The 24,417-nt window shown below is 40.6% G+C and overlaps 1 protein-coding gene across 14 annotated transcripts in view; it reads right to left on the bottom strand.

Annotated features, from left to right (window-relative positions):
* DYNC2H1 (dynein cytoplasmic 2 heavy chain 1) overlaps nt 1–24,417 on the bottom strand; it is a 353,260-nt gene that overhangs the window by 324,635 nt on the left and 4,208 nt on the right. For all 14 annotated transcript variants that reach the window (XM_045038203.1, XM_045038204.1, XM_045038198.1 and 11 more), the window contains exons 2-15: nt 22,545–22,715; nt 21,986–22,121; nt 20,071–20,189; nt 18,962–19,106; nt 17,728–17,960; nt 16,047–16,181; nt 15,834–15,947; nt 15,618–15,729; nt 14,960–15,084; nt 13,654–13,829; nt 10,226–10,421; nt 5,575–5,670; nt 1,727–1,879; nt 768–866 (exon numbers count right to left, since the gene is read on the bottom strand). In XM_045038203.1, the coding sequence (XP_044894138.1) occupies nt 768–866; nt 1,727–1,879; nt 5,575–5,670; nt 10,226–10,421; nt 13,654–13,829; nt 14,960–15,084; nt 15,618–15,729; nt 15,834–15,947; nt 16,047–16,181; nt 17,728–17,960; nt 18,962–19,106; nt 20,071–20,189; nt 21,986–22,121; nt 22,545–22,715 (2,010 nt within the window). The remainder of the gene's footprint in view (nt 1–767; nt 867–1,726; nt 1,880–5,574; nt 5,671–10,225; nt 10,422–13,653; nt 13,830–14,959; nt 15,085–15,617; nt 15,730–15,833; nt 15,948–16,046; nt 16,182–17,727; nt 17,961–18,961; nt 19,107–20,070; nt 20,190–21,985; nt 22,122–22,544; nt 22,716–24,417) is intronic.

The raw sequence follows: 24,417 nt of genomic DNA, 5'->3' as shown, positions 1-24,417 counted from the left end.
TGTGTGCGCGCACATGCTCCCTCTTTCTCAAAAGAAAAAAAGAAATAAACTTAAAAGGAATTGAAAAAAAATCTCAGGGCACCGGGTGGCTCAGTCGGTTAAGCATCCGACTTCAGCTCAGGTCATGATCTCATGGTTCATGAGTTCGACCCCACATCGGGCTCTGTGCTAACAGCTAAGAGCCTGAAGCCTGCTTCGGATTCTGTGTCTCCCTCTCTCTCTGCCCCTCCCAAACTCACACTCTGTCTCTCTCTCTCTCAAAAATAAATAAACATTAAAAAAATTTTTTTTTAATTTAAGAACTGAAAACTACATGTAAACAGATAAGACACATAATTCATCCTCAGCTAAGACCCCCTACCACAGACCGGGCAGGAGGCTCTGTGCATTACACTTACATAAATATCATAATTTATCAAAATGTGTATAGAAATGGAATTTTACCCAAAAAAAAGGAAAACACTCTGAAACTCTGGGCTTCTGCCCAACTTCGCTTCATGTTCTACACATGTCTCCACCAGCTAAAAGAAAACTAAACAATGGTAACGTTTAAGCACCAAGTCAAAGAAACTACTAAGTCTGAACTGAGAAACTGGACATTCCAAAAGATAAATGGTCTTTATATACAATTCGGTAGAACTCTACATTTATTAGAAATTTCTTAGTAAAGATTTACAGATAACCTTTATGAACTCGTCCTCAACTCCTATATTTACCTTCTGAAAAGATCACACTCGAAGAGTAGACACCAAGGAAAACATAATTACCTGGGCTTCTACGCTTGCTAAGCCAGTTCTCAGTTCTTGTAATCCATCTTTCCAACGCTGCTGCTGCCGAAGCAGATCAATGTTCATGAGAAAGACGACCTGTTAAAAATTAAAGCACAGCAGTCGCAAAGTAACCCTGGAAAAGCAGTAACTTTTCGGTAGGAAAACCTGACAGATACCAACCACCTCAACCGAGTGATCGAGATTAATTCAACCGATAGTAAGACATAGAAATAACTGATTGATACCCCGACAAAGGCAAACATCGCTGCTGCGGTATTTCTGTCAGAACCGCATCACCGTGATCTAAGAATGAGAGAGCTTCATACAAACCACATTGAGAAACTTTCTACAAAAAAATGACCGATTCTGTAACGAGTATCAAGGTGATGACAAGCAAGGAAAGTCTCAGGAGGAGGAGGAGACTACAGAGACTCAACGACCAAATGCAAAAAGACATCAGTGGAAAAGCTGTAAAACTCAAAACCCACCTATTGCCTAGTTATCATAAATGTAGTATGGTTATTCAAGTTGTTAACAACAGAGGAAGTCAGTAAGTGTGAACTCTGTACTATTTTGGCAACCGTAAGTCTGTTAAATAATTAGACTTCCAAATAAGTAAAAACTATTTCAAATTATAACACACGGTGTCTGAGGGGGTTCAGTCAACTAAGCATCCAACTCTTGATTTCAGTCCACGTCATGATCTCACAGTTTGTGAGTTCGAGTCCCACCCATGTCGGGCTCTGTGCTGACAGTGCAGAGCCTGCTTGGGATATTCTCTCTCTCTCTCTCTCTCTCTCTCTCTCTTACTCTCTCTCTCTGCCCCTGCCCTGCTCTGTCCCTCTCTCAAAAATAAACTTAATTTTTTTTTTAATTTAAAAAGAATAAAATTACATCCCAATTACCATTTTAATAATACTCTTCATAGATTATCTAATTGTACAAATAAAACCTACCTTTTCACAAAATGTAGTGTGCCATTTTCTCAGTTTTCTATTTTCAGTGGCAAGTCGTTGGGCAGCATTTTGGAGCTTTTGGATGTAGGCTTCTAATTCTTTAGGATTATCCCAAGTAATCTGTGACTTTCCCCCACTTCCTGCTTTTGAATTCTAAGGTACAACAAATGCCATTTAGGGATACAATGCATTTCTTTTTTCCACAAGATTTCACACTGTCCATCTTCAATCCAGTTATTCCTAACACTATCTGCAATGAGGACGCATAGAGTAATGCTTCCATTTTATAAACCATAAGGCAATGTGGCAAAATGAATAGCTCCCTCCCTCCCAAGTTTCCTCTCTTAGAGTGAAACAGCCCTAGATAAGCTAGATTGACCTCTCTCTCTCTCTCTCTCTCTCTCTCTCTCTCTCTCTCACACACACACACACACACACACACACACACACACACACACACACACACACAGGAATGACAGGTGGAAGGCAGCAGACGACCTTGAGGCCTGGAGAGCTGAGGAGAGATACATGCACGCTTCCTCACTGTCTCCATATGTGCAGGACAGGGCGATGGACACGCCTCCCACCAGGAGCCACCTCCAGGAACACACCACAAGCTCCGGAAGAAGCCGGCTCCCTCTGGCCAAAGGACTGGGAACACTGTGGTCCAAGGGAACCTTCAGCGATACCCACCCTCCTCTGGCCAAACACCAACAGAAATGCCACAGCTCTGCAGCCTGAGCAGGACCAAACAGGGGGCTGACCCTCCACCCACCAATCAAAGGCCAGGAGTGTTCAAGTCCTGGCCAAGGGAAGGCTGGCTGAACAACGAGCTGCCCACCCCCGGGCAGGCAGTTCAGCCCAGTGCTCCCTCCCAGCTACGTGAACGGGGCTCGAGAAGGGGCCAGGCTCATACCCTGCTTAGGGGCAGCACAGGCCGGGACCACCCTCAAGGGAAGGTGTCAGTGCCCTGAACGGGGCACTCAACTCCCACTCCCTCACGGGAAGCCGAGCAAGTCCAGGACGGTTCCTGCGGGGCCCAGCAGAGTGTGGAGCACACACACTCACTCGGGAATCACTACGCTTCATTCCGTCACAGAGAAACGCTACTCAGAAAGGACCGCAAACTCAAAAGCTAAGACCATGACAGCCAGGAGGAAGTAGAAGATTCTGAAAGTGCTAACAGATCTGTCAACTGTGACTTTCATTTCTGGTAACAATATCCTTCGGTAAAGGGGGGAATACAAACATTGCAGGACAAAGGAAAAGACAAGAGAATCCGTTGCAAAGCTGCTCGTAAGACATGGCTAAAGCCAATTCTCTCGGTAAGGACCTCAAAAGCAAAGGAAAACTCTGGGGTTAGGGAAATGTCAATACAAAACAAACTGTCCTTCTTGTGAATTTCTTAAATCCTACCTGATGACTGAAGCAAAAATCAAAACCCCATGTGCCTGGTGCTGTGTGCACACAGACAGTACTCCACAGGACAAATATGTAAGGATGGAGGGGAGAAAGTGCCCAACAGCAGCCAGGTTTCTACACGTCCTTGACGTGCTGCCTGGCAAGGCAGGGGATCACTCACGTCCAGAATACAGCAGACCCTCCATACGCAGCCACTGAATGGATGAAACGCAATCGTATTCAATCCAACAGAGCACTCCATGCAACAGCCTAGAAAGCATGCATGAGCAACCACCACACATGACCCACTGTCACACTGCTACAGGTCATGAAGGTAAGTAAGTCAGAGTCCCTGCCCTCGGAGACAGCGAGTGGCCAGAGGATTAGAAAGAACCTCGGCGTTCTTGCTCCTTCCATCTTGGTTTCCTCTCTACTATTCGGTCTCATTTAACATATGCTAATATAATGATGTACTTCTCACAACCCAATTTCTCATAGAAATATCAACAAATATTTCTTTGAGTATATTTATTAGAGAAGAAAAAGTCCTAAAAGGTGTGCAATTAAACATTATCTATTTGGTAAAAAGGGGTAAAAAAAATAATAAAATATTTCCCATTTTCAAAAGTACACTTGTAAACAGGCACAGAAAAAAAAAATTTAAAGGATATACTCCAGACTGCTAACAATGGCCATCTCTTGGTGATACAGTTTTAAAACACCTTTTTTCCTGTTGTTTACCTGTGTTTTTTAAACTTTGCATTATAAAGTTTGGAGCTTTTGCAATAAAAAATTTTTCATTAAAAAATTTTTAAAAATTTAAAAATCTGTAATATGAATTATAGGACTTGTTGTAAATTGTAGGCCTGAGAACTAGTGAGCAGAACAAAGTTAATGTAGTAGATCTGACTGCCATCCCTTAAAGGCCTATTTAACATCCTGACCCTGACCCTGACCCTGATGCAGCCTTGGCACCTGCACACGTGGATCTTGGAGGCCCCCCACCACCCTAACTTGTAAGACAGCTCATGGTAGCTCAACCACACAGTTTATACTCAACACTTGATCTCCTTCTGGGCATCTGGAAGTTTGGTACATTATCAGGCAGAAGATACCTCCAGGACGAGTCCCCCAAAAGTGCCCAGGTACAGAGTCTCTAATGGTCTTCCCGGTGAGAAAACATCACATGTATTACAACTTGTGATGGGGAGCAGGGCGGGGGTGCGGGGGCAGGTGGAGGACGCCCTGTGTGGGTCCACAGGGAGGAGTTCCTGACAGCCAGCGCCCCGTTTGCCCAGCCTTCGTTCCGGGCCCTTCCCTGTATGGACTCTGCTCTGCACCTCCTGCTGCAGGAGACCATAAGGAGATTGGCCGTGAGTACAGCTACACCATGACCTAGCAGTCCTCCTACAAAAGCACAGAAACTGGGCGCAGTCTTGAGGAAAATCACAACCACTGATCCACTTGCAAATAAAACAATAAGAAAAGGGTATATTCCTCTTCTACTTAATCTTTAAATATTTTATGTCTGTTAAGACTAAAATTATAGATTTCAAAAAGCTACAAGTCACATAGTAATAGGATAGTTTGAAAACTAGTGTAGGTTTTCCTAATGCCATATGCATGGATATTTAAACAAGCACAGATAAAAAAAAAAGCCAAATAAATCTCAAAGTATAAAATCAGGAGACGACAGAAAAGCATTAAAGACTGGTATATAAGGACCTCACAATTCAGGGGCGCCTGGGTGGCTCAGTCAGTTAAGCATCTGACTCTTGATCTCAGCTCAGGTCATGATCTCACGGTTGCATGGGTTCCAGCCCCGCATAAGGCTCTGTGCTGACATCTCAGAGCTAGGAGCCTGCTTGGGATTCTGTGTCTCCCTTTCTCTCTCTGCCCCTCCCCCACTCACACTTTGTCTCTGTCTCTCTCAAAAATAAAATTCTTTTTAATGTTATTTATTTTTGAGAGAGACAAGAGTGCAAACGGGGAGGGACAGAAAGCAAGGGAGATACAGAATCCCAAGCAGACTCCAGGCTCTGAGCTGTCAGCACAGAGCCGGACATGGGGCTCCAACTCACAAACCACGAGATCATGACCTCAGCTGAAGTCAACGCTTAACCGACTGAGCCACCCAGGTGCCCATGAAAAATAAACTTTAAAAAAGAAAAAAAAAAAAAAGACCTCACAATTCAGTGAATAAGTAAATATAACAGCACACAAGTTGTATGCTACATGTATTAATTCACTGGATCAAACTCAGCACCTGAATATGTGAAACACTACAACCACTTAAATCTACAAGTGTTACTTGTTAAGAGTGAAGAAAGTCACTGGGGAACAAAACCTTGGATCAATATTAAGCTGAAGGGTACACTAAAAAACTAAGAAACAAGAAACACCTCACAAGTAAAATCTAATTATTATAACACAGAAAGTCCATTTACCTTAATTATCTGTTCAAATGCTAATGCGGATTGTAACATCATTGGTCTCTGACTTTGAATCATTTGTTGATCGATGGAATTGTAAAAATGTGCCACCTACAAAGTAAAAGTACAATTAGCAACAATCATTAATAACTAAGACACTTAATTTTTCACCTGTTTTTATTTTTACTTGTTTGAACGGAAACATCAATGCTTCTCATCGTAAGATTTAACAAGAAGCAGCTTTTCATCTCTAATACAGCACTGATGCCCATGTGAACATACGCAGTCACTCCTTGCTGAGTTCCCACAATGTGCCAAGTCCCATCCCAGGGGCTGATTAAACAAAGACTAGAAAACCCAGTCCCTGTGACCAAGAAGTTCACAGTCTCAGGGGAAATATGGAAGAAACCAGTAAAGCATATCAAATGCTAAAAACTGAACTCTTCACTCCTGCAACTCTGCAAACGTGTTCCTTTGTCAGCATTTAACAATTAATCCACCTCTCAGACCAAGAGATCCTTGAGTTGTCCTTTACTTTTCTTTTACATCCCACATCAATGAAGTCTACTGACTATACTTTTTGTTTGGTTTTTATTTATTTTTTATTCAAATTCTAGTTAGTAACAGACTGAGCAGTATTGGTTTTGAGAGAATTCAGTGATTCAGCTCTCACCTACAACCCCAGGGGCTCATCACCAGGTAACTCATCCTCCCACCCTCCCCCCCCCTCCAGCAGCCCTCAGGGTATTGTCTGTACTTAGGACTCTCTTGTAGACAGGATGCCTGGTCTCTCAGTCCGTTGAGAGTCTGACTTCAGCTCAGGTATTATCTCAACTCACAGGTTGTGGGATAGAGTCCTGCATTGGACTCTATGGTGACAGCAAGACTTGCTTGGGATTCTGTCTGTCTGTCTCTCTCTCAGTCCCTCCCCCACACACCAACACACTCCCTTTCTCTCTTTTGAAATAAACTTAAAAAAAAAAAGTCTCTTGTGGTTTGTTTTCTTCTCTTTTTCCCTCCCTTCCCATATGTTCGTCAGTTTTGTTTCTTAAATTACACGAGTGAAATCATGAATTTGTCTACTGCCTACACTTCTACAACATACGTTACAGGCAACCATGTCACCCATGTCCACCAACCCCAAGGAGGGTGAGCACCCCCGTCGCTCGACAAGACCAGTGTGGCCGTCTCCAAACTGGTCTGTCTCCAGCGGTGGCTTCCTAGTGTCTGTTCAAAGCATTCAAAGAAGCCAGAGTGGTCCTTCCTAAAGATAAATCACACTATTCTATTTGCTACACCAAAACTCCCGATGACTCCCCACTGCATGTGAGAATAAAATCCCAAATCCCAACAATCTCACCTAAAACCTTCCACTGGCTTCCCAATATGCTGTCGAATAAAACCCAAATCCCCAAGCCATGCCGCTCCCCCAGAACATACATTTTACATAAGCTGCCCCACCACAGAGCCTCACTGCAGGGCGGCCACGCTGGGCTCCTTGCTGCTCCTGTGACCTCCAGGGGAGTCTCCCTCAGGAGCCACGTGTGAACGTCCTGCAGCCAACAGCCTTCCTCCAGACACCTGCAAGGTTCTGTGTCACTTGAAGTCGTATATCTTCCCAAATATCGCCTTTCAAGGCCTACCCTGGCCAGTCTGTATAACACGGCAGTCTCTGCTCCAATCGTTTTTTCTTTTGCTTCACAGTACTTAGCACTACCCTAGCTCCCAAATTACAACATCTGCTTCAAGAACAGCATCTAGCATCTAGCAAATAGTAGGCACTTGGTAATTATTTCTTCAATCAAGGAATCAAAAACCAGAGATACCCACAAGGTACACTGATGAACGAAAGAGCAACTGTCAACTCTGTTGGGGGAAAAAGAGAGGTTCAGGGAAGCAGATCAAGTGGACACCATGGAGTAAGTCGAAGGAATTGAAAACGATGGTCTTTTCATGTCTGTATCCCCAGCACCTCACAATACACTTGGCCCAGAGTACATTCTTAAAAAATATTTCCTAATTTTATAGATGGTCTGCTTCCTGCCACTAGTACATATAAAAATAGGCTGTATTTGGTGGAGGATATCCAGGGTATTTATTCTACACCACAGTCGCGGTCCAAGAAAAAGCCTATTCCAGAACACTAGAAGCAAAAGAATACACAGAATTACAGCAATCTGGCTGAGCTACTCTCTAACCAACTCCCACTTCCCACTCCCTGCTCCGGCTGAATTCTTGCTCAGAAGTGAAGGTACGCGTAAACAGATCTCCCCAGGGGAAATGCCGATGCTACATGACCACACTCATCCTTGGAGCTCCTGTGTCGTGCACTAAATACACAGTATACGAGAGTGAGCAAGCCTCTCTGCTTTCGAAGACGCAGCCCCTCTGTGTAACACTCACCCACCCCACTCTCGTGCTCCTGAGAGAACCCACATACCCCTCCAGGCTCACACCAAACAGCATTCCTCCATAAGGATTTATCTGATACTGCCTCTACCCCTACCCAGGAAATAACTGAAAATTGCCACCTCTATGCTCTCCTGGGACTTTACAAAATCTTTAATAGAGTACTCGTAATGTATTACTTATTTTTTTAATGTTTATTTACTTTTGAGAGAGAGAGACAGAGACAGAGACAGAGAGACAGAGCATGACTGGGGGAGGAGCAGAGAGAGCGATACCCCAGAATCTGAAGCAGGATCCAGCCTCCACAGTCAGCACAGAGCCCAACACAGGGCTCGAACCCACGAACCACGAGATCGTGACCTGAGTCGAAGTTGGATGCTCAACTGACTGAGCCTCCCAGGTACCCCAATACCTGTTTTATCAAGTTTTCACTTATCTGTCATCAGTACATAAACTTAATGGAATAAATATGGGCTTTGTAGCCACCTTTGGTACCAAATCCCAGCTTCATCACTTACTAGCTACGTGGCATCAGAAAAACTATGTTATGAATCGGATCCCCAATCAGTTATGTGAAAAACGGGGAGTTAACTGAAATAACATAAATAAGGTATCTACCAGAAGGTCTGATATTTATGAGGATTGATTATTTATTTCGCTCTCTCCCTCTAGACCAGTGGTTCACAACCACGGTTGATTTGCACCCAAGGGGACACTTGGCAACGTCAGGAGACACCTTTGAATGTCAGTACTAGGCAGGTGCTACCGGCCAGAGAGGCTACCAAACACCCCAAAATGCACAGGATGCCCCCACAGAAAAGAAGTGGTGCAAAATGTTAACAGTGCTGAGGCCGAGAAACCACGTGCCAGAATACAGCAGCCGCGTATTCATCTCACCCTCGCTACACTGTGCACAGCAGTACAAGTGCTCAGTGGATCCTCGCTCAAAGAACAGATGGAGAGCAAGACATGCAGGATACTGCTCTTGCCTCTAATATATTGTTCCTGACCACTAACATACTGTTCCTGACCACTAAGACACCACTCCTGCCTCAAAGATACCACTCCTGCCTCTAAGATACTATTCTTGTCTCTAAGATACCATTCCTGACCTCTAAGATCTGTTAATTACATGAGCGAAAAGACAAAACACATCCAATACTACAGAAAAGCGTTCAAGACTGATGTGCATACTGCATACGGAGTAAGGACGGATCACCCAAAGGAAGACAAAACAAAGAGATTTCTGAGTGGGGAATTAGGGATGACTCTTGAGTTTTCTACTAAGAAGGAACAGGTATCCATGCATGGAGACACGTTCAGAGGAGAACCGGGTCTCGTGTGATTGAAGCATAGGGCACAACCTGAAGAGAAGAGTCCAGGCGGTGAAGGCCACAGCCAGTCAGGTCAGTTAGAGCATGATTAACAAGGGCCTGAGGACTGTGCTAAAGAGACACACAACGAGGGGTAATAGTTGGCTTTAAACAGGGAAATGTGGGGCACCTGGGTGGCTCTATGGGTGAAGCATCTGACTTTTGATTTCGGCTCAGGTCATGACCTCATAGTTCATGAGTTTGAGCCCGCACTGGGCTCTGCGCTGACAGTGCAGAGCCTACTTGGCTTGCTTTCTCTCTTTCTTTCTTTCTCTTTCTCTTTCTCTCTTTCTTTCTTTCTCTCTCTCTCTCTCTCTCTCTCTCTCTCTCTCCCCCTCCCTCCTTCCCTCCCTCCCTCCTTCTGCCTGCTTCTGCCACTAACAAACATGTGCCCGCTCTCTTTCTCAAAATAAATAAGCAAACTTTAAAAAACATTAAAAAAATAAACAGGTAAATGATATGATGGCAATGTGCTGAACAGATAGACCCAGGAAATGACCAGAAATAGAGACTAGTCCATCAGCCTTTTAAATCTCTAAGAACCTGCCTACTGAAGGTGAGCGGAGGACAGAGGACGCTTTGGTTAGAAAGTCCTTTAATATCCATGCATGTAACATGAAAGAAAAAAGAAAAATAAAGAAAAATTACATTCTAATTTTCCAAATGTTTTTAGAATGAATATCAATACTTCAAATTAATGAATTCCTCTATAGGCTTAAAAAGCAAATTTTGTAAAGTAGTCATTTAGCAAACCATAATTTCACAAGACTCACTGGTGCTATTCTATTAGCCTAAAAAATAACAAAAGTAGAAAATGAAGCCCTTAAAATAGTCTAATGCAATGAACTCAGAACAGTCATATATACAAAAATGTAATGCCATACTTGTTTAAGAATAATTGCTTGCTTGCAGAATTTCTGTGCAATGTTTGCAACTTGCTGTATTTTGGCAGGAATAACAAAGCCAAGAGCAGAAAGCTGACGAACTTCTCTCAGGAGAATCACCAACCGATCTGAATAATGCACCTTTAATGATCCATCACTAGGATCCAATTCCATAATTCGACTATTAGCCTCGATGCTACAAAATAAAATAACTTAAGTTTCACGTTCTCACTCTTGACATAAACACAATAGTTTTTATAACTTTTCTATAAATATAAAAGTAAAAAAAAATTTTAATCATAGTTTCCAAGTAATCTTTTTTTCTACATAGTATCTCACAATTCAGATCTTGGTAATAAACTGCAATACCCAAACTACACCATCACATTAATATTTCACTCAAGCAGTTTTTTGAAGTCAGAAAAATCAGTTGCTTAGCCTTCAGCTAAGACTCAAAACTCACATCATACTCACCATAAACAGAAAAGGTTTGGGGGAACCTGGGGGTTCAGTCAGTTAAGCAACCGACTTCGGCTCAGGTCATGATCTCACCATTCCTGAGTTTGAGCCCCGCATCGGGCTCTGTTCTGACAGTTCAGAGCATGGAGCCTACTTCAGATTCTGTGGCTCCCTCTCTCTCTGCCCCTCCCCTGCTTGTGCTCTCTCTCTGTTTCTCTTTCAAAAATAAACATTAAAAAAATGAAAAAATTTAAAAAAAGAGAAAAGGTGCTGATTCATCTTCTAAAGGTACCTTAGATTTTTTTTTTTTTTTGAGTCAGCCTACTTGGCCCTTTAACACTTTCATTAAAGGATCAATGATAGGGGCGCCTGGGTGGCTCAGTCCGTTTAGAGTCCAGCTTTGACTCAGGTCATGATCTTGCGGTCTGTGAGTTCGAGCCCCACATGGGGCTCTGTGCTGACAGCTCAGAGCCTGGAGCCTGCTTCAGATTCTGTGTCCCTCTCTCTCTGCCCCTCCCCCACTGATGCTCTGTCTCTGTCTCAGAAATAAATAAACATTAAAAAAATTTAAAAAAAAAAGGATCAGTGACAACATAAAAATGGTAGGAGTAGAGATACTCAAATGTTTCATTCCTCGGATCTTTGTTTCTCTACCTAAGGACTGGCCTTTGTGTTTCTTTCAAGGCTACAGCAGCTACTTTTAAATCAGGTCATTCAAGTCAGCGTGGACTATGACAACACTGAGCTAAAGTGATCAACAAGTATTTTATTCTCAAGACCTCTCTTTCATGATCAGGTTTATATAATGCTTATTCCTTCGAATCACTTTTATCATTTAGAAAACACGTAGGTCTTAAAATGCACGCTACTGAAAAGCAAAGAACAAATCTATCCCACCCACGTAACAACACATAAAATAAAGCATAATGAAAGGGAGACACTTTTGGGGGCACCTGTGTGGCGCAGTTGATTAAGCAGCTGACTCTTGGTTTTAGCTCAGGTCATGATCTCATGGTTCGTGGGATCGAGTCCCACGACAGGCTCTGTGCTGACAGCGTGGAGCCTGCTTGTGATTCTCTCTTTCCCTCTCCCTCTCCCTCTCTCTGTTCCCCCCCTCCCCAGTTTGCGCATGAGCACACTCTCTCTCAAAATAAATAAACTTAAAAAAAAAAGTTAAAAAAGGTAGATACTTTAAAATGGCTTAGAGGGGCGCCTGGGTGGCGCAGTCGGTTAAGCGTCCGACTTCAGCCAGGTCACGATCTCGCGGTCCGTGAGTTCGAGCCCTGCGTCAGGCTCTGGGCTGATGGCTCAGAGCCTGGAGCCTGTTTCCGATTCCGTGTCTCCCTCTCTCTCTGCCCCTCCCCCGTTCATGCTCTGTCTCTCTCTGTCCCAAAAATAAAATAAAACGTTGAAAAAAAAATTAAAAAAATAAATAAATAAATAAATAAAATGGCTTAGAATAATGATTCAGCCCCAACTTTCCTATAACGTAAAGCCTGTCAGAAAATTTTAATGGTCAGTTTCTCTGCCTTTCTTTATTTGCAACTAACCTTCAAAATTACTTTCTATATACCAGCATATCCTGAAATATATTCTAAAATACACTGATATTATGGAACAGTGATGGGTTTTGCCCAGAAAAAAAAGCAGAAGTCAGAGTATTTCATCGGCAAATGGAAAACACCAGGATAAACAAAGTTGAACAGACTTCTTTCTAGAAAGTCTCAATCCTCTGGCATGCCATTATACACAGAGGATCTCCACTAGAACTACAAGGATAAAAGTGTGAAAATTTCCCAAATGGACTTGACTACAGAACTTTTTTCCCCAGCATCTCTCCTATTTCAGGTTTCAGTAAGAAGGGAAAGAGTTACATGGCACACAGTTATAACCATTATGCCCTGGTACTTTCTGGTTCTTCGAAGAGAAGAACACAATCAAAATGAAAGATAAGGGGAAAAAAATTATTCATTCAGTCTAAGAAGCTACCATTTTTGGACCTAAATATTCTTTGTAGCAGCATAGGGAAAATACACAGAATTTCATATTATGAACAAAATTAACTTTTGAAAAGTAACAAGATTCTAAAAACTAAAACATGACTAGTTCCTAAAAATATAATAATACACTAAGAAAAGTTTACCTGAACAAAGAAACAATGGTTTTTCCAGACCATACTTTTTTTTTTTTTAAACAGGACATTTTTTCTTTTTATTTTATTTTAATGTTTTTATTTATTTTTGAGACAAAGAGAGACAAAGCATGAGCAGGGGAGGGGCAGAGAGAGAGGGAGACACAGAATCTGAAGCAGGCTCCAGGCTGACCTGTCAGCATAGAGCCCAACATAGGACTCGAACCCACAGACTGTGAGATCATGACCTGAGCTGAAGTCGGATGCTTTATAAACTGAGCCACCCAGGCACCCCTAGACCATCCATTTTAAACAGCCATTAGAATAATTAGGTTAGCCAACTAAATTAGGTTCAATCTAGCTCAATAAATGTTGACCAAACCCTTACCCTATGGTAGGCACCATAAGAGTATTTCATAAAGAAATACTCTCTACCTCAAAGAGTTTGAAATTATGAAATTTTACAATTGATAATGGTGTGTTTGTGTGTGTGTCCATGTAAATAATCTTCACGTAAAAAAGGTAGAAAAACATATATGAATATCGATAGCAAAGAACCATGGGAAAGGACAGCCTCATTCCAAAATCAGAATCTGTAGGTCTGAGAAACAGACCCAAGAAGCAAGGCGGGTGGCCAACTAACTCAATCTCCCAAGTCCCCAACTGTCAGGACTTAAAAGCTGAAAATCAAAAACTAACACAAAATTTTTTAAGGAGCAGCAGCAAGTTTGGGGAAAGGAGAGAAGAGAGATCATTAATTCCATCCTGTCACTCAGATTACTCACATAAGAAACAAGATCCTTGTGTAGATTTCACTGTTTAGTGTAGTTACACTTACCACAAGCCGGATCTGGAATCAGACAAACCGGACTGAATGTCCCTGGACCAATCATCAAATTGTTCTTGTTCATACAGTTTAAACTGGTCTAACAGATCTTCGGCAGCTCGATGGAAAGATCGAAATCCTGACAAGTCAGATAAAAGAGCCTCTGCAATCTTGAGAGTATCATCCACCTTAAAAAGCCAAATTACATGACTATTACAAGAATGTATTAATACTTATTATAAGATTAGCACAAAAGGAACCACATTCTCTAATCTGTGATTCAGAAATTATTTGCCCATTCAACTATACACAGTAAAATAGAAAACTTGCCAAGGAATGTAAGAAAATCAACCCCTACTCTGCTCCACTTTAGACAACCTCAGAATAACAAAACACAAATGATAATGCCAACTGGGTATAACCTGAAAGGTAAGGTAAAGGAAATTCAAGGCAAACTCCCAGGAATTCAGCAATGTCCCCAAACAAAGGAAGCAATAATGTGCTAAGTGCTCTCGCAAACAGCTCAAACAATAACTGCCAGTCAGAATAGCAATCAAAAGAAAGAAATGCCTTTCTTCCACAACTGTACAAAGAACCTTATAGCAATTTGGAAAGCTGACAGACAAAATTGGGCAGAATATTCCAGAAAATAAAACATCAAAAATACAAACTTCAATAGGCAGAACTCTCAAATATACTAGCCTTTATAATATTTTATGTCTTCTGGCTCTTAGTCACAGACTATAACCAGGTAACGTTCATTATATGAGTCAAGTGCCATAACATGTACATTAAATAGTGAGTACGTGAGAATCTGAGATCAATTTTAGTAATACTAAAACATTAACATAATAGCCGTTTAACCCAGAAACTGCTGATACTACCTCATGCAAAGTCATAATTACCTTCACATTTCCTTTAACTCCCTCCAACCAAGAATGATTTACTCACAGAAATACACTTTCAGAGAGACCTCACAACGACCAACATTCTACTATGATAATCTCAAAGGATTAAAACAATCCTTTGAAAATAAGTAAAAGATGGTTTCCTCTTGAATATTTCTAAGAAGGCACTTTACCTGTAACAACGGCACCTGGGTAATAAGTGACTTGATAATTATCCCTACATAAAAATGAGTAGACCATTACAGCCACGTCTGTACCCTTTTCCGGAAATCTGCACAAGAAAATTAGATGGATACGCCAAAGAAAACAGAGAATGTTTTTAATGTTTTCACTCCAGTTCTAGAGTGCCTTCTACATTACTTTGGCACATTTTACAACTAGTATCCTTCAACATCTATCAAAACTAATACCTTCAGTTCCAACTGGCGAACCCAAACTATATTATTAACAACTTCCGACAGGTTTTTGCCAGCAAGCGGTCCAGACGCCTCACCAGGAACTCCTCGGCATCGATTCTCAAAGTCTAATCGAAAATCTGTAACATTTAAGTCAAATAAATGATTACACACATTCGGCAAGTATTTCCTAAATGCTTTCCATGCACCAAGTAGTACATTAAAGGTGGTGAACAGAAAAATAGTTAAGACTTGGTCCTTTGCCCTCAGGAACCTTACCATGCATCCAATGAGACAGAGAAAGAAAATAACTAATTTTTAAAATCTGTAATTTGGGGCCTGGATGGCTCAGGTGGTTGAGTGTCCAAATTCGGCCCAGGACATGCTTTCGTGGTTCGTGAGTTCAAGCTCCACATGGGGCTGACAGCTGTGCTGACAACTCGGAGCCTGCCTCAGACCCTCTGTCTCCCTCTCTCTCTGCTCCTCCCCAACTCGCACTCTCTCAAAAATAAACATTTAAAAGAATAAATAAAAATCTGTAACAAAAATAGTAAATTAGTCTTCCACCTATATTGTTATAAGATACAGTCTTAATCCTAAATAGTATACGAGAAAAAGTAACCTACAAAAATATTTTCTCAGGTAAACGCTATAATCTCTGATAAACTTTTACCTTTTATTGAGTCCACAAGTCTTGCCAGCAAAGTTTCTCTTTCTAACATCAATTCTTTACTTATAGTTGGACGCTTCACCAGCTCTTTGTATTTCAGAAACGCTTGAAGAAGCTAACGTAAAATAAAAACAGTATATATTCATCCTAAGTTGATCAACTTAGTAAATATATAAATATCTCCTAAAACAGCTTAAGGGAAATATTTCAGCATTTTACCTGCTGTGGGCTGTCCTGAATTTCTGAAATATAAATTTTCAATTTTCCTGCTATTTTCTGTTCCGCAGGTGCAATAATTTTTTCATACTGAGACACTGCAGCTTTCCATAAAGGCTAAACAAATTAACAACATTATTAGACTTTTAGTATATAAATGTCTGCCTTGAGAAGGACGACACAAACAGGAAATTGACAGACGAAACAGGATTCAACCTCAGTATATGGATTATAATGCACAGGATTCAGGCCGGTAAAGGGTTCAAATACTCGAGTCAGGCATATCATTTTCTCTTCACTGGCAGGTAAAAAATAAAGAAGCTTCTCATGAATTGTTCTAACAGCCAAGACCTAAAACATAAAATATCAAAACAACAAATTTATTTAAATCAATCTAAAGTCTAAATATACTGAGCCAGAATTTATTTAAACTAGGTTCACTGAAATGAGTGATGATAAGACTAATCTTGAGAATTACGACTCATCAGCAATTAAAGTGGCGCTCGAAGATCTATCATTACACTACTGTCCATGTGCTCAAACCTCATGAAAACATCAAATCTAAATGTTTTTAAACGTGTTTAAAGTTCATTTCAGCAACGTTTTAGAGTCCTTAACACATATAAAAACTTCTAATTTTCATTATTCTGCATTAAGTTCCATTCTACTAATGAAATAATATGTTAACAACCCTGTTATGTGTAGTTTACAATAGTAGAAAACAAATTGTTGTATTTTGTATCTAAAACTTCCCCCATCAGGGGCGCCCGGCTGGCTCATTTGGCAGCACACACAACCAACTGTTGATCTCAGGGTTGTTGAGATCAAGCCCCAGGCTGGCCATGGAGCCTACTTTAAAAAAAAAAAAATTGTCTATAGTTTAAATGAATAAAAGGTGTGGTATTTTAATTTAAAAAATAACGAATAAATAAGATGTCCAGCACCAATTAAAAAATTAAGTAAAAACATTACAACCTTTCATCGAAGTTCAAAATATGACTACAAACTACTGATTCAGTTTCCTCTTGCTAAGAACAAAAACACCAATATAACAGCCATCTACTGGGAAGGCCTGAAAGCACCAGCCGTTCCCCAACCACACAACTGTTGCTAGATACCATTTTTCAGTAAAAAGCAGCGGGAGAAATGACTAATTCCAGAAACGAGGCACCAGACTGTCCAAGATGGGCGGGCATGCTTGGGGGCCGAAAGTACGGGAGTCGTCAAGGAGACAACTGGGTTCCTGTCAAAATGACCTAAGAGCCAACGTAAGTGGGCACTCACTGCACAAAGCTCAGGCAATCTGAGGACGATAACAGCTCTAATAGACTGAAACTCAAACTGTAAGAACGTGCAGCTTCCTAACAACACTAGCATTTCGTTAGTCATGTATGGAACTTACCATGATACCGGCTTATTATTCATTGTTCTACACAGTGACAGGGGCTTCTGGGTGGCTCAGCTGGCTCAGCAGCTGACTCTGGATTCTGGCTCAGGTCACCATCCCAGGGCATGGGATGGAGCCCCACGTGAGGCTCTGCTCTGAGAGCACAGAGCCTGCTTGGGACTGACTCTCTCTCTCTCTCTCTCTCTCTCTCTCTCTCTTCCCCCCTCTCTGTCCCTCCCCTGCTCACATTGTCTCTCAAAAGAATAAAAAAGAAAAAGAAGGAAGAAAGAAAGCAGATGGAAACCAGCACTTAGGTGGTCCCACTGGGCACCGGGCACTGGATCACATGACCGCCACAAATTATCTCACACGAGCTTTAATTCTTATTCTCTCCCAAAAGAATAAATGATTTCTCTCAGATGTGTAATGCTTATTAATGATAAATACATGCCCAAACAAGTGAGGACTACCTGACACTTAACGTCAGAGATCCAGAGAAACGAACGATACCTCTTCCAGGCGCTTGCCCAGTCTGTCTAGTGTTTCAGGGAAGTATTTCTCACTTTTCCACGGATGAGGAACATAGCGCTGCCACACCTGACCCGTGAGGTGGTTACAGGCGATCACCCACTGTTCACAAATGGACACACCGGCTCTGAGGTGGTCTTTCACAAGATAGTAAGGATCTTCCCACAGATTCAAAGTTCCCAACTTCTTCTGAACAAATCTTCCAAATGAACCACCTAATAAAAGAGAAAGCAAATTTTTTTAATTTTTTTAATGTTTTAATTTATTTTTGAGACAGACAGAGAAAAAGCGGGGGAGGGGCAGAGAGAGAGGGAGACACAAAATCAGAAGCAGGCTCCAGGCTCTGAGCTGTCAACACAGAGCCCTACACAGGCCTCAAACTCACGAGCTGTGAGATCATGACCTGAGCCAAAGTCGGACGCTTAACCGACTGAGCCACTCAAGTGCCCCAAGAAAGAAAATTTTTAATGGAAATGTCTTTTTAACAAATAATTATAGAACACAAGCTTATGACAAAGTTTAAAATAATACAAATTAGCAAACTAAGGATCTATGAAATACCACATCCACATCCTTAGATTATCAAAAACAAATACCTTTCAAGACGTGCATGCACACACACGTTTGTTTTTATTTTCGCATCTTTCAATATACCATGTGCACCTTTCAAGCACAGAAATACATATTATTTTTTCAAAAGGTTGCAGGGCCTACTGTACGGATGTAGCATTATACAACCAATTCTCGAATGCTATTTGTTTCTACTCCTACAATGTTTCTGTACTCCTACCAATGATGCCACAGTACATGTCCCTGCCCATATACCTCGATGTGCTTGTGTAATATTTCCTGAGGATAAGAATGCCAATGGTATTCTCTAGGTCAAAAAGCATAAGCACTTTGAATACTGACAAACCTATACCCTTTAAGACTTTGGAGATCATTACAAAATAAAGCTTAAATTAATACACGTGTAGGGACTACAAATCTATGTAAATTTACTTGTATTCATGGTCAAAGAATTTGACACATATTATTTAAATTAACCAACTATATACAAATTTCCATTTAAATAATCCTATATGATTTGCCCTAAAAGTTACCCTAAGCAGCAATTATTACATTAAAGAGCACTTTCAGTAAGAACTTGAAAGAAAAACTAGAAGATAATAAGGCAGGCTTCCAAAGTTCCACAAGTTTACTTCTTTACCAGTACCTATGACATCTAAGAGATGTAACATCCGTGACTCAGGAAAGTGATCATGCTCTGTTTGTCTCCATACATCATCTACAACATCCCGGGTGGTCTCCACCAAGTCAACCACTTCCAGTAAGGATAGACTGTCCAAGTTATAGAACTCCTAAAACCAAAAGGCATTCATTTTTAAACGTAATGGTAACTGTACCTTAGGCAATACAGTCAACATGTTCCCAGACTTTTCAACTGCTACAATTCTAAGACCTGTCACATCACTTGCGCCTCCTTTTCCTACCAGGTCGACAGGTTACTTCTTGATGCAAATACCCTACAAGTTCCCTCGCAAACATAAATGCCATGACAGCCAGGAGAAAAAATGAGAATGACAAAAAGTCGATTCATTTACTTTTGCTCTTGCCCTAATTTTAAGTTTGGATTCATTTCTCCTAGTTATTCAAAGGAAGTGTCCTTAATGACTTACGGACATGACCCACTATAGTTCACACGTGTCGTCATTCAGTCACTGTGCTGCACGTTACCAGTAATACAATTAGAGTTCAAGATTTCTTATTTTATATTCCATCATTATCACAAAAAAAGCTTAAAACCATTTCAAACACTTCACTAAAATGGTATTATTCAAACAATCTTGGGAATAAAGAGAAAATTACTAGTCATTTATTTTGAAAAGAATCTTCACTTATTCAACCTCTGAATATTTCAAAGAATAATCAATCGAGTATAAAACTAAGACTTTTCATACTTCAAATTACTTCAAAACGCTAATTTGAATAAAGCGAACATTCTTTCAAAAGGACCACTGCCTCCATGTAGATTAACGTCTGCTAGTGTTTCAGGCTTTGCTTTTCCTATCTACCTGCAGAAAAGTAATGACGTTTTTGAGAAAAATACGTACTAGAGATTAGAATCTACCTTTCGTACAAGTTTTCGTTTCTAAGTTGTACCCACGTTACATGCACACCTTCAGAAAACCCTGCTACACATGAAGGATGTACTTCGTTCATAACCATCAAGTAACAGCTGTAAAACAGAGGGAACTCTGATGCAGCTGGGCCCTAAGCACCTCCATCTGAAGCCTGGCATATGACCGTGTAGGAACCACGTACTCTTGCGATGGTTTCAAACAGCTCCTTAAAATAGCCGGCTCTCTCTCTGCTAATCTGTTTACTTCCACGATGAGCTTCTTCCACCCAGAACTGGAACTCATCACTTGGTGTAAGAATACCTGAAAAGGTATAAAGGGAAAAAAAGAAATACCCATTGAGAATGAAAAGCCAGAAAATTATCTGGTTCATTTGCTGATTACGCGTCTGTCCTGTACTCTCGAAGATGTACATAAAGTTTTACGATTTCTATCAACAGACAGTTCTTACCTAAATGCACTAACAATTAACAGCATCAAATTTATGCTTTGCAGGTTTGGTGCTCAGTATGTTTCCCATATGTGTTTGTCAACCATCCACATGCAGGCTGTCGGTCTGCATCTAATACTAGCAAACTTGCTTCTGCAGCACACGGCTTTCCGAAGCCTTTGTAGCAACTGCTACAATTCTACAACCTGTTATATCACTTTCGCCTCCTTTTCCTACCATGTGACAGGTTACTTCTTGATGCAAATACCCTACAAGTTCCCTCGCAAACATAAATGTCATGACAGCCAGGAGAAAAAATGATTCATTTACTTTTGCTCTTGCCCTAATTTTAAGTTTGGATTCATTTCTTCTAGTTACTCAAAGGAAGTGGCCTTAGTGACTTACAGACATGACCCACTGTAGTTCACATGTATCATCATTCGGTCACTGTGCATACCGTGCATCTCAGTGAACGCCATCCAAATTAGAAATGATTACAATTTAATCAATAAACACTTGTAATTTAATGTCAAAATATAAATAAATAAAAATAATCTTACTTTTCAATTTGCTTTTATATTTCCCAAAGAACTGGACAATTTCTAGTTGCTTAATCACACACTGCAAATATGTGCCCTATTCTAGGCCTATAGGATTCAAAAACTATCTGATTTACTGCTCAAGCAGAGTGTAAAACTGTATCCAGTACTGTAAAACAGGATTTGTGTATGTCATGCATTTCATGTGAACTGTTCATATAAATATCATCTACAAGTACAATAAAATTATAACTAGCTTCAGATAAAATACATTTTTAAAATTAAAATCAAGTATCTTTGCCAAGTAGACCATCAGGGGTCAATCCTATGTATTCACGGATGCCGGATTTATGAACTCATCCATTTCCTAACATTTACTTGTAATCTGAAATCAATGCCTGCGGTGTTTTCGTGACCGCTCACAGACACGTGCAGAGCAACAAACAATTCAAGTCACCCCACGCATACGTTCCCAGCTGAGGCTCTACAAAGCCACACTGCCTGTTTCAGATCTCCTGCTGTAAATAATTCTCCTTTTTGCAACCTATCCAGCTGCATGTTTTTCTCATTTGGGGGGCTTTTTATTGGTGACTGCTCTGTTTAAGATGGCCCCCAAGCACAGGACCGAAGTACAGCCTAGTGTTACCAAGGCCAAGAACACTGCGATGTGACTTCCTGAGAAAATACTTGTGTTAGAGAAGCTTCACTCAGGCACGAGTTACAGGGCTGTTGGCAGTGAGCTCTAGGGTAATCACCAATCTATATTAATAACAGTGTCTTTAAGCAGAAACACACGTAAACTATGGTTCTACGTTGAGTAGAAAATGTTATGACCAGAGGCTCACGGGAACCTAACCTTGTTTTCGCCCGAGGAGCTCTATTCGGTCGTTACCGATGCAGTGTTCACAGTGACTTTACAGAACGTAACTACCGCAAATTGTGAGAAGCAACTGCATTTTCTCTTGCCGTGACTTGCACATTGTTAAAGATTACACTTTCCTCTTCTCAAAATCCTTGTAAATCTACTCATTTAAAGGAAGCTCAGGCTCAGAAAAGTCTGTGAAAAAATACATTAATTTACTAGCATACTAGTAAGAAAGCTATTTTGACTTTAAGTTAGGGTTCTCTACCTCGTGTGTCATCTTCCTTAAATTTCAATTTTGATAAGTTAGTGTCTGATCTTCGTAGAACTACGCCCAACCCAGCTTCTAGTTCACTCAAAAGATTCTGAAGTTTGGGATCAAGGTCTCTGCTCCATTCCTGATCCTAAATAAAAACAGACAAGAGCAAACATTGACCACAAGTTCCCCAATCAAACTGGCCCCCTTAAAATACTGTTGAGAGAAATAAGTCCAAATACACCATGCCACTCAAAGCCTGACTACCTCCATCACATAAGGGAGAAAAAAAAGTCCTTTCAACAGTCAAAACTTTGTAATTTCCTGTATAGCAACATAAGAGCTGTGTGGACTGCATTTATACCTTTCTCCCATTCTTCTATTTGTCAACGAAGCTGACTTTAAAATTTTTTTCAATTTTTATGAGACGTTTTCAAAAACAAAAACACTAATGATATTAATAAATAAAATAATATTTTTCTGTGTTTATAGAGACATTAATGCAAACCCCTATGTTAAAAACCAAAAACCAAAAACAAAAATGACCGTACAGCTACTTTATTTTACTTACCTTTAACAACATTGGTGCAAATACTTGCCGCACGGCTTGATAGAGAGAATTTATAGGTGATTCTAACATAGACGAAACAAGAATGTTACTATGTAGATTCTGATCAGTAATTACTTCAGGTCGCAGCTTGAAAAACACCAGCACTTTATCTTTTGTGTCAGCAAAATCAATCTAGGTGATAAACAAATGATTCTTAAAGTTACCTTCATAAAACTTAATATTTGAAACAAACTTTTCCCTAAAGCGTTTCCCCTTGGGGGAAAAATAATTAAAATAATTACAGCATATTACAACCCATCTATCCCTGCTCCTTAAGAGTATCTGGGTTTTAAAATGTATCCCCACTTCCATGTGACTGTATCATAAAGCTACAGTGACAAGTGGTTCATAAACAGAAATCACTATACAAATATTGTGGACATACACTGCCAACTACTCCACTCCAACCAGACTCGGTACTAACAAAGTTGTATGCCCCAGCTACAAACTGATGAGTAGTCATCTCCACTCTATTCCAAAAAGTCTATACAAACGATGTTAATTATACCCTTACCTGAAACTAGCATTTTAAAAGGTGTTTTTTAACTCAATTCAAAGCTACCAAAAGGAACTTAAGTTGTCTATCTCCTAGATTATCTTCATCTGAATCAAAATTTTTCCTTAAAGTACTTGAGCATCTAACTTTTTATTAATGTTGTATAACTAGATTATTTAAAGTTGGAACTCGATGAGCTAAATTGGAATTCACGAAAGCAACCATGTTTAAAGTTGGTCAGTTCATAGTAATTAGTTCATTAGCTGCAAAGTCTATCACCCAAAAGAAGTTTTTGCATTACATACATATTTCACATCTTTTCTCACTTCTTTTTCCAGAAAGAGAAGTATATGCATTTAAAAGCTTTCAAACAAGTTCATCGCTGTGCATGAAAACGCCTTCTAGATGAGATTTCATGAAACTTTTATCCTGGTCTTTATATTTTTATGCACTAAGAGGAAACCGGCATTTATTTGGTGTTGCTGCATTTCTCAAACTCCCATCTGCACACATTAAAATTCTATTGCCAGGGGCGCCTGGGTGGCTCAGTCGGCTGAGCGTCCAACTTTGGCTCAGGTAGTGATCTCATGGTTCATGAGCCTGAGCCCCACGATGGGCTCTGTGCTGACAGCTCAGGGCCTGGAGCCTGCTTCAGATTCTGCGTCTCCCTCTCTCTGCTCCTCCCCTGCTCGCTCACTCTCTCTCTCAAAAATAAACAAACATTAAATTAAAAAAAAAAATTCTATTGCTAGCATGATCATTCCAATAACAAGCAGGTGAGAATAACAAGCTGCAGATACGTAGATTTGAAAAATTCACTCCTTAGTCATTAAGTGCTCCATTCCCTTGTACTTTCTCCCCCCACTTATCTGAAGAAAGAAAACGCAGAAAATACACACTGTATCATCATACTTTGAAAACAGTAACCATAGTCACTGGCCAAGGCTCCCAGGCATCAGCCAGGATGAGGAGTTTCGTCCTAAACAAAGTCAGAGCTAAAGCAAAGGATCAGTTGACCACAGCTGCTCGTCATTCCCTGAAAACAGGGAAACAAAATCACTACTCCTAGCTGCCTCTCCCGCTAGTTTCCCTATCAGTGGCAACTGCTATTCCCCCTTAACTGACTAAATTTTGATAGCTATTAATTCAAATTACAAAGCTGTTCTTCTTTGAGCTTGCAAAATAACTTCTCACCTACTGGGACCCATCAGGCATCGGCCTGCCACAACCCACTGCCTGTTTTTGCACAGCCCACAAGGCAAAATAGGTTTTAAAAAAAAATCAAAAGAATAACGGCATCTCATGACCCTTAAAAATTATATGAAATTCACTTATCAG

The sequence above is a fragment of the Felis catus genome, chromosome D1, assembly GCF_018350175.1.
Source record: "Felis catus isolate Fca126 chromosome D1, F.catus_Fca126_mat1.0, whole genome shotgun sequence".
In the NCBI taxonomy this organism is placed as follows: Eukaryota; Metazoa; Chordata; class Mammalia; order Carnivora; family Felidae; genus Felis; species Felis catus.
The sequence above is the reverse complement of the archived record's forward strand: the minus strand, read 5'-3'. Positions and strand labels throughout refer to the sequence as shown.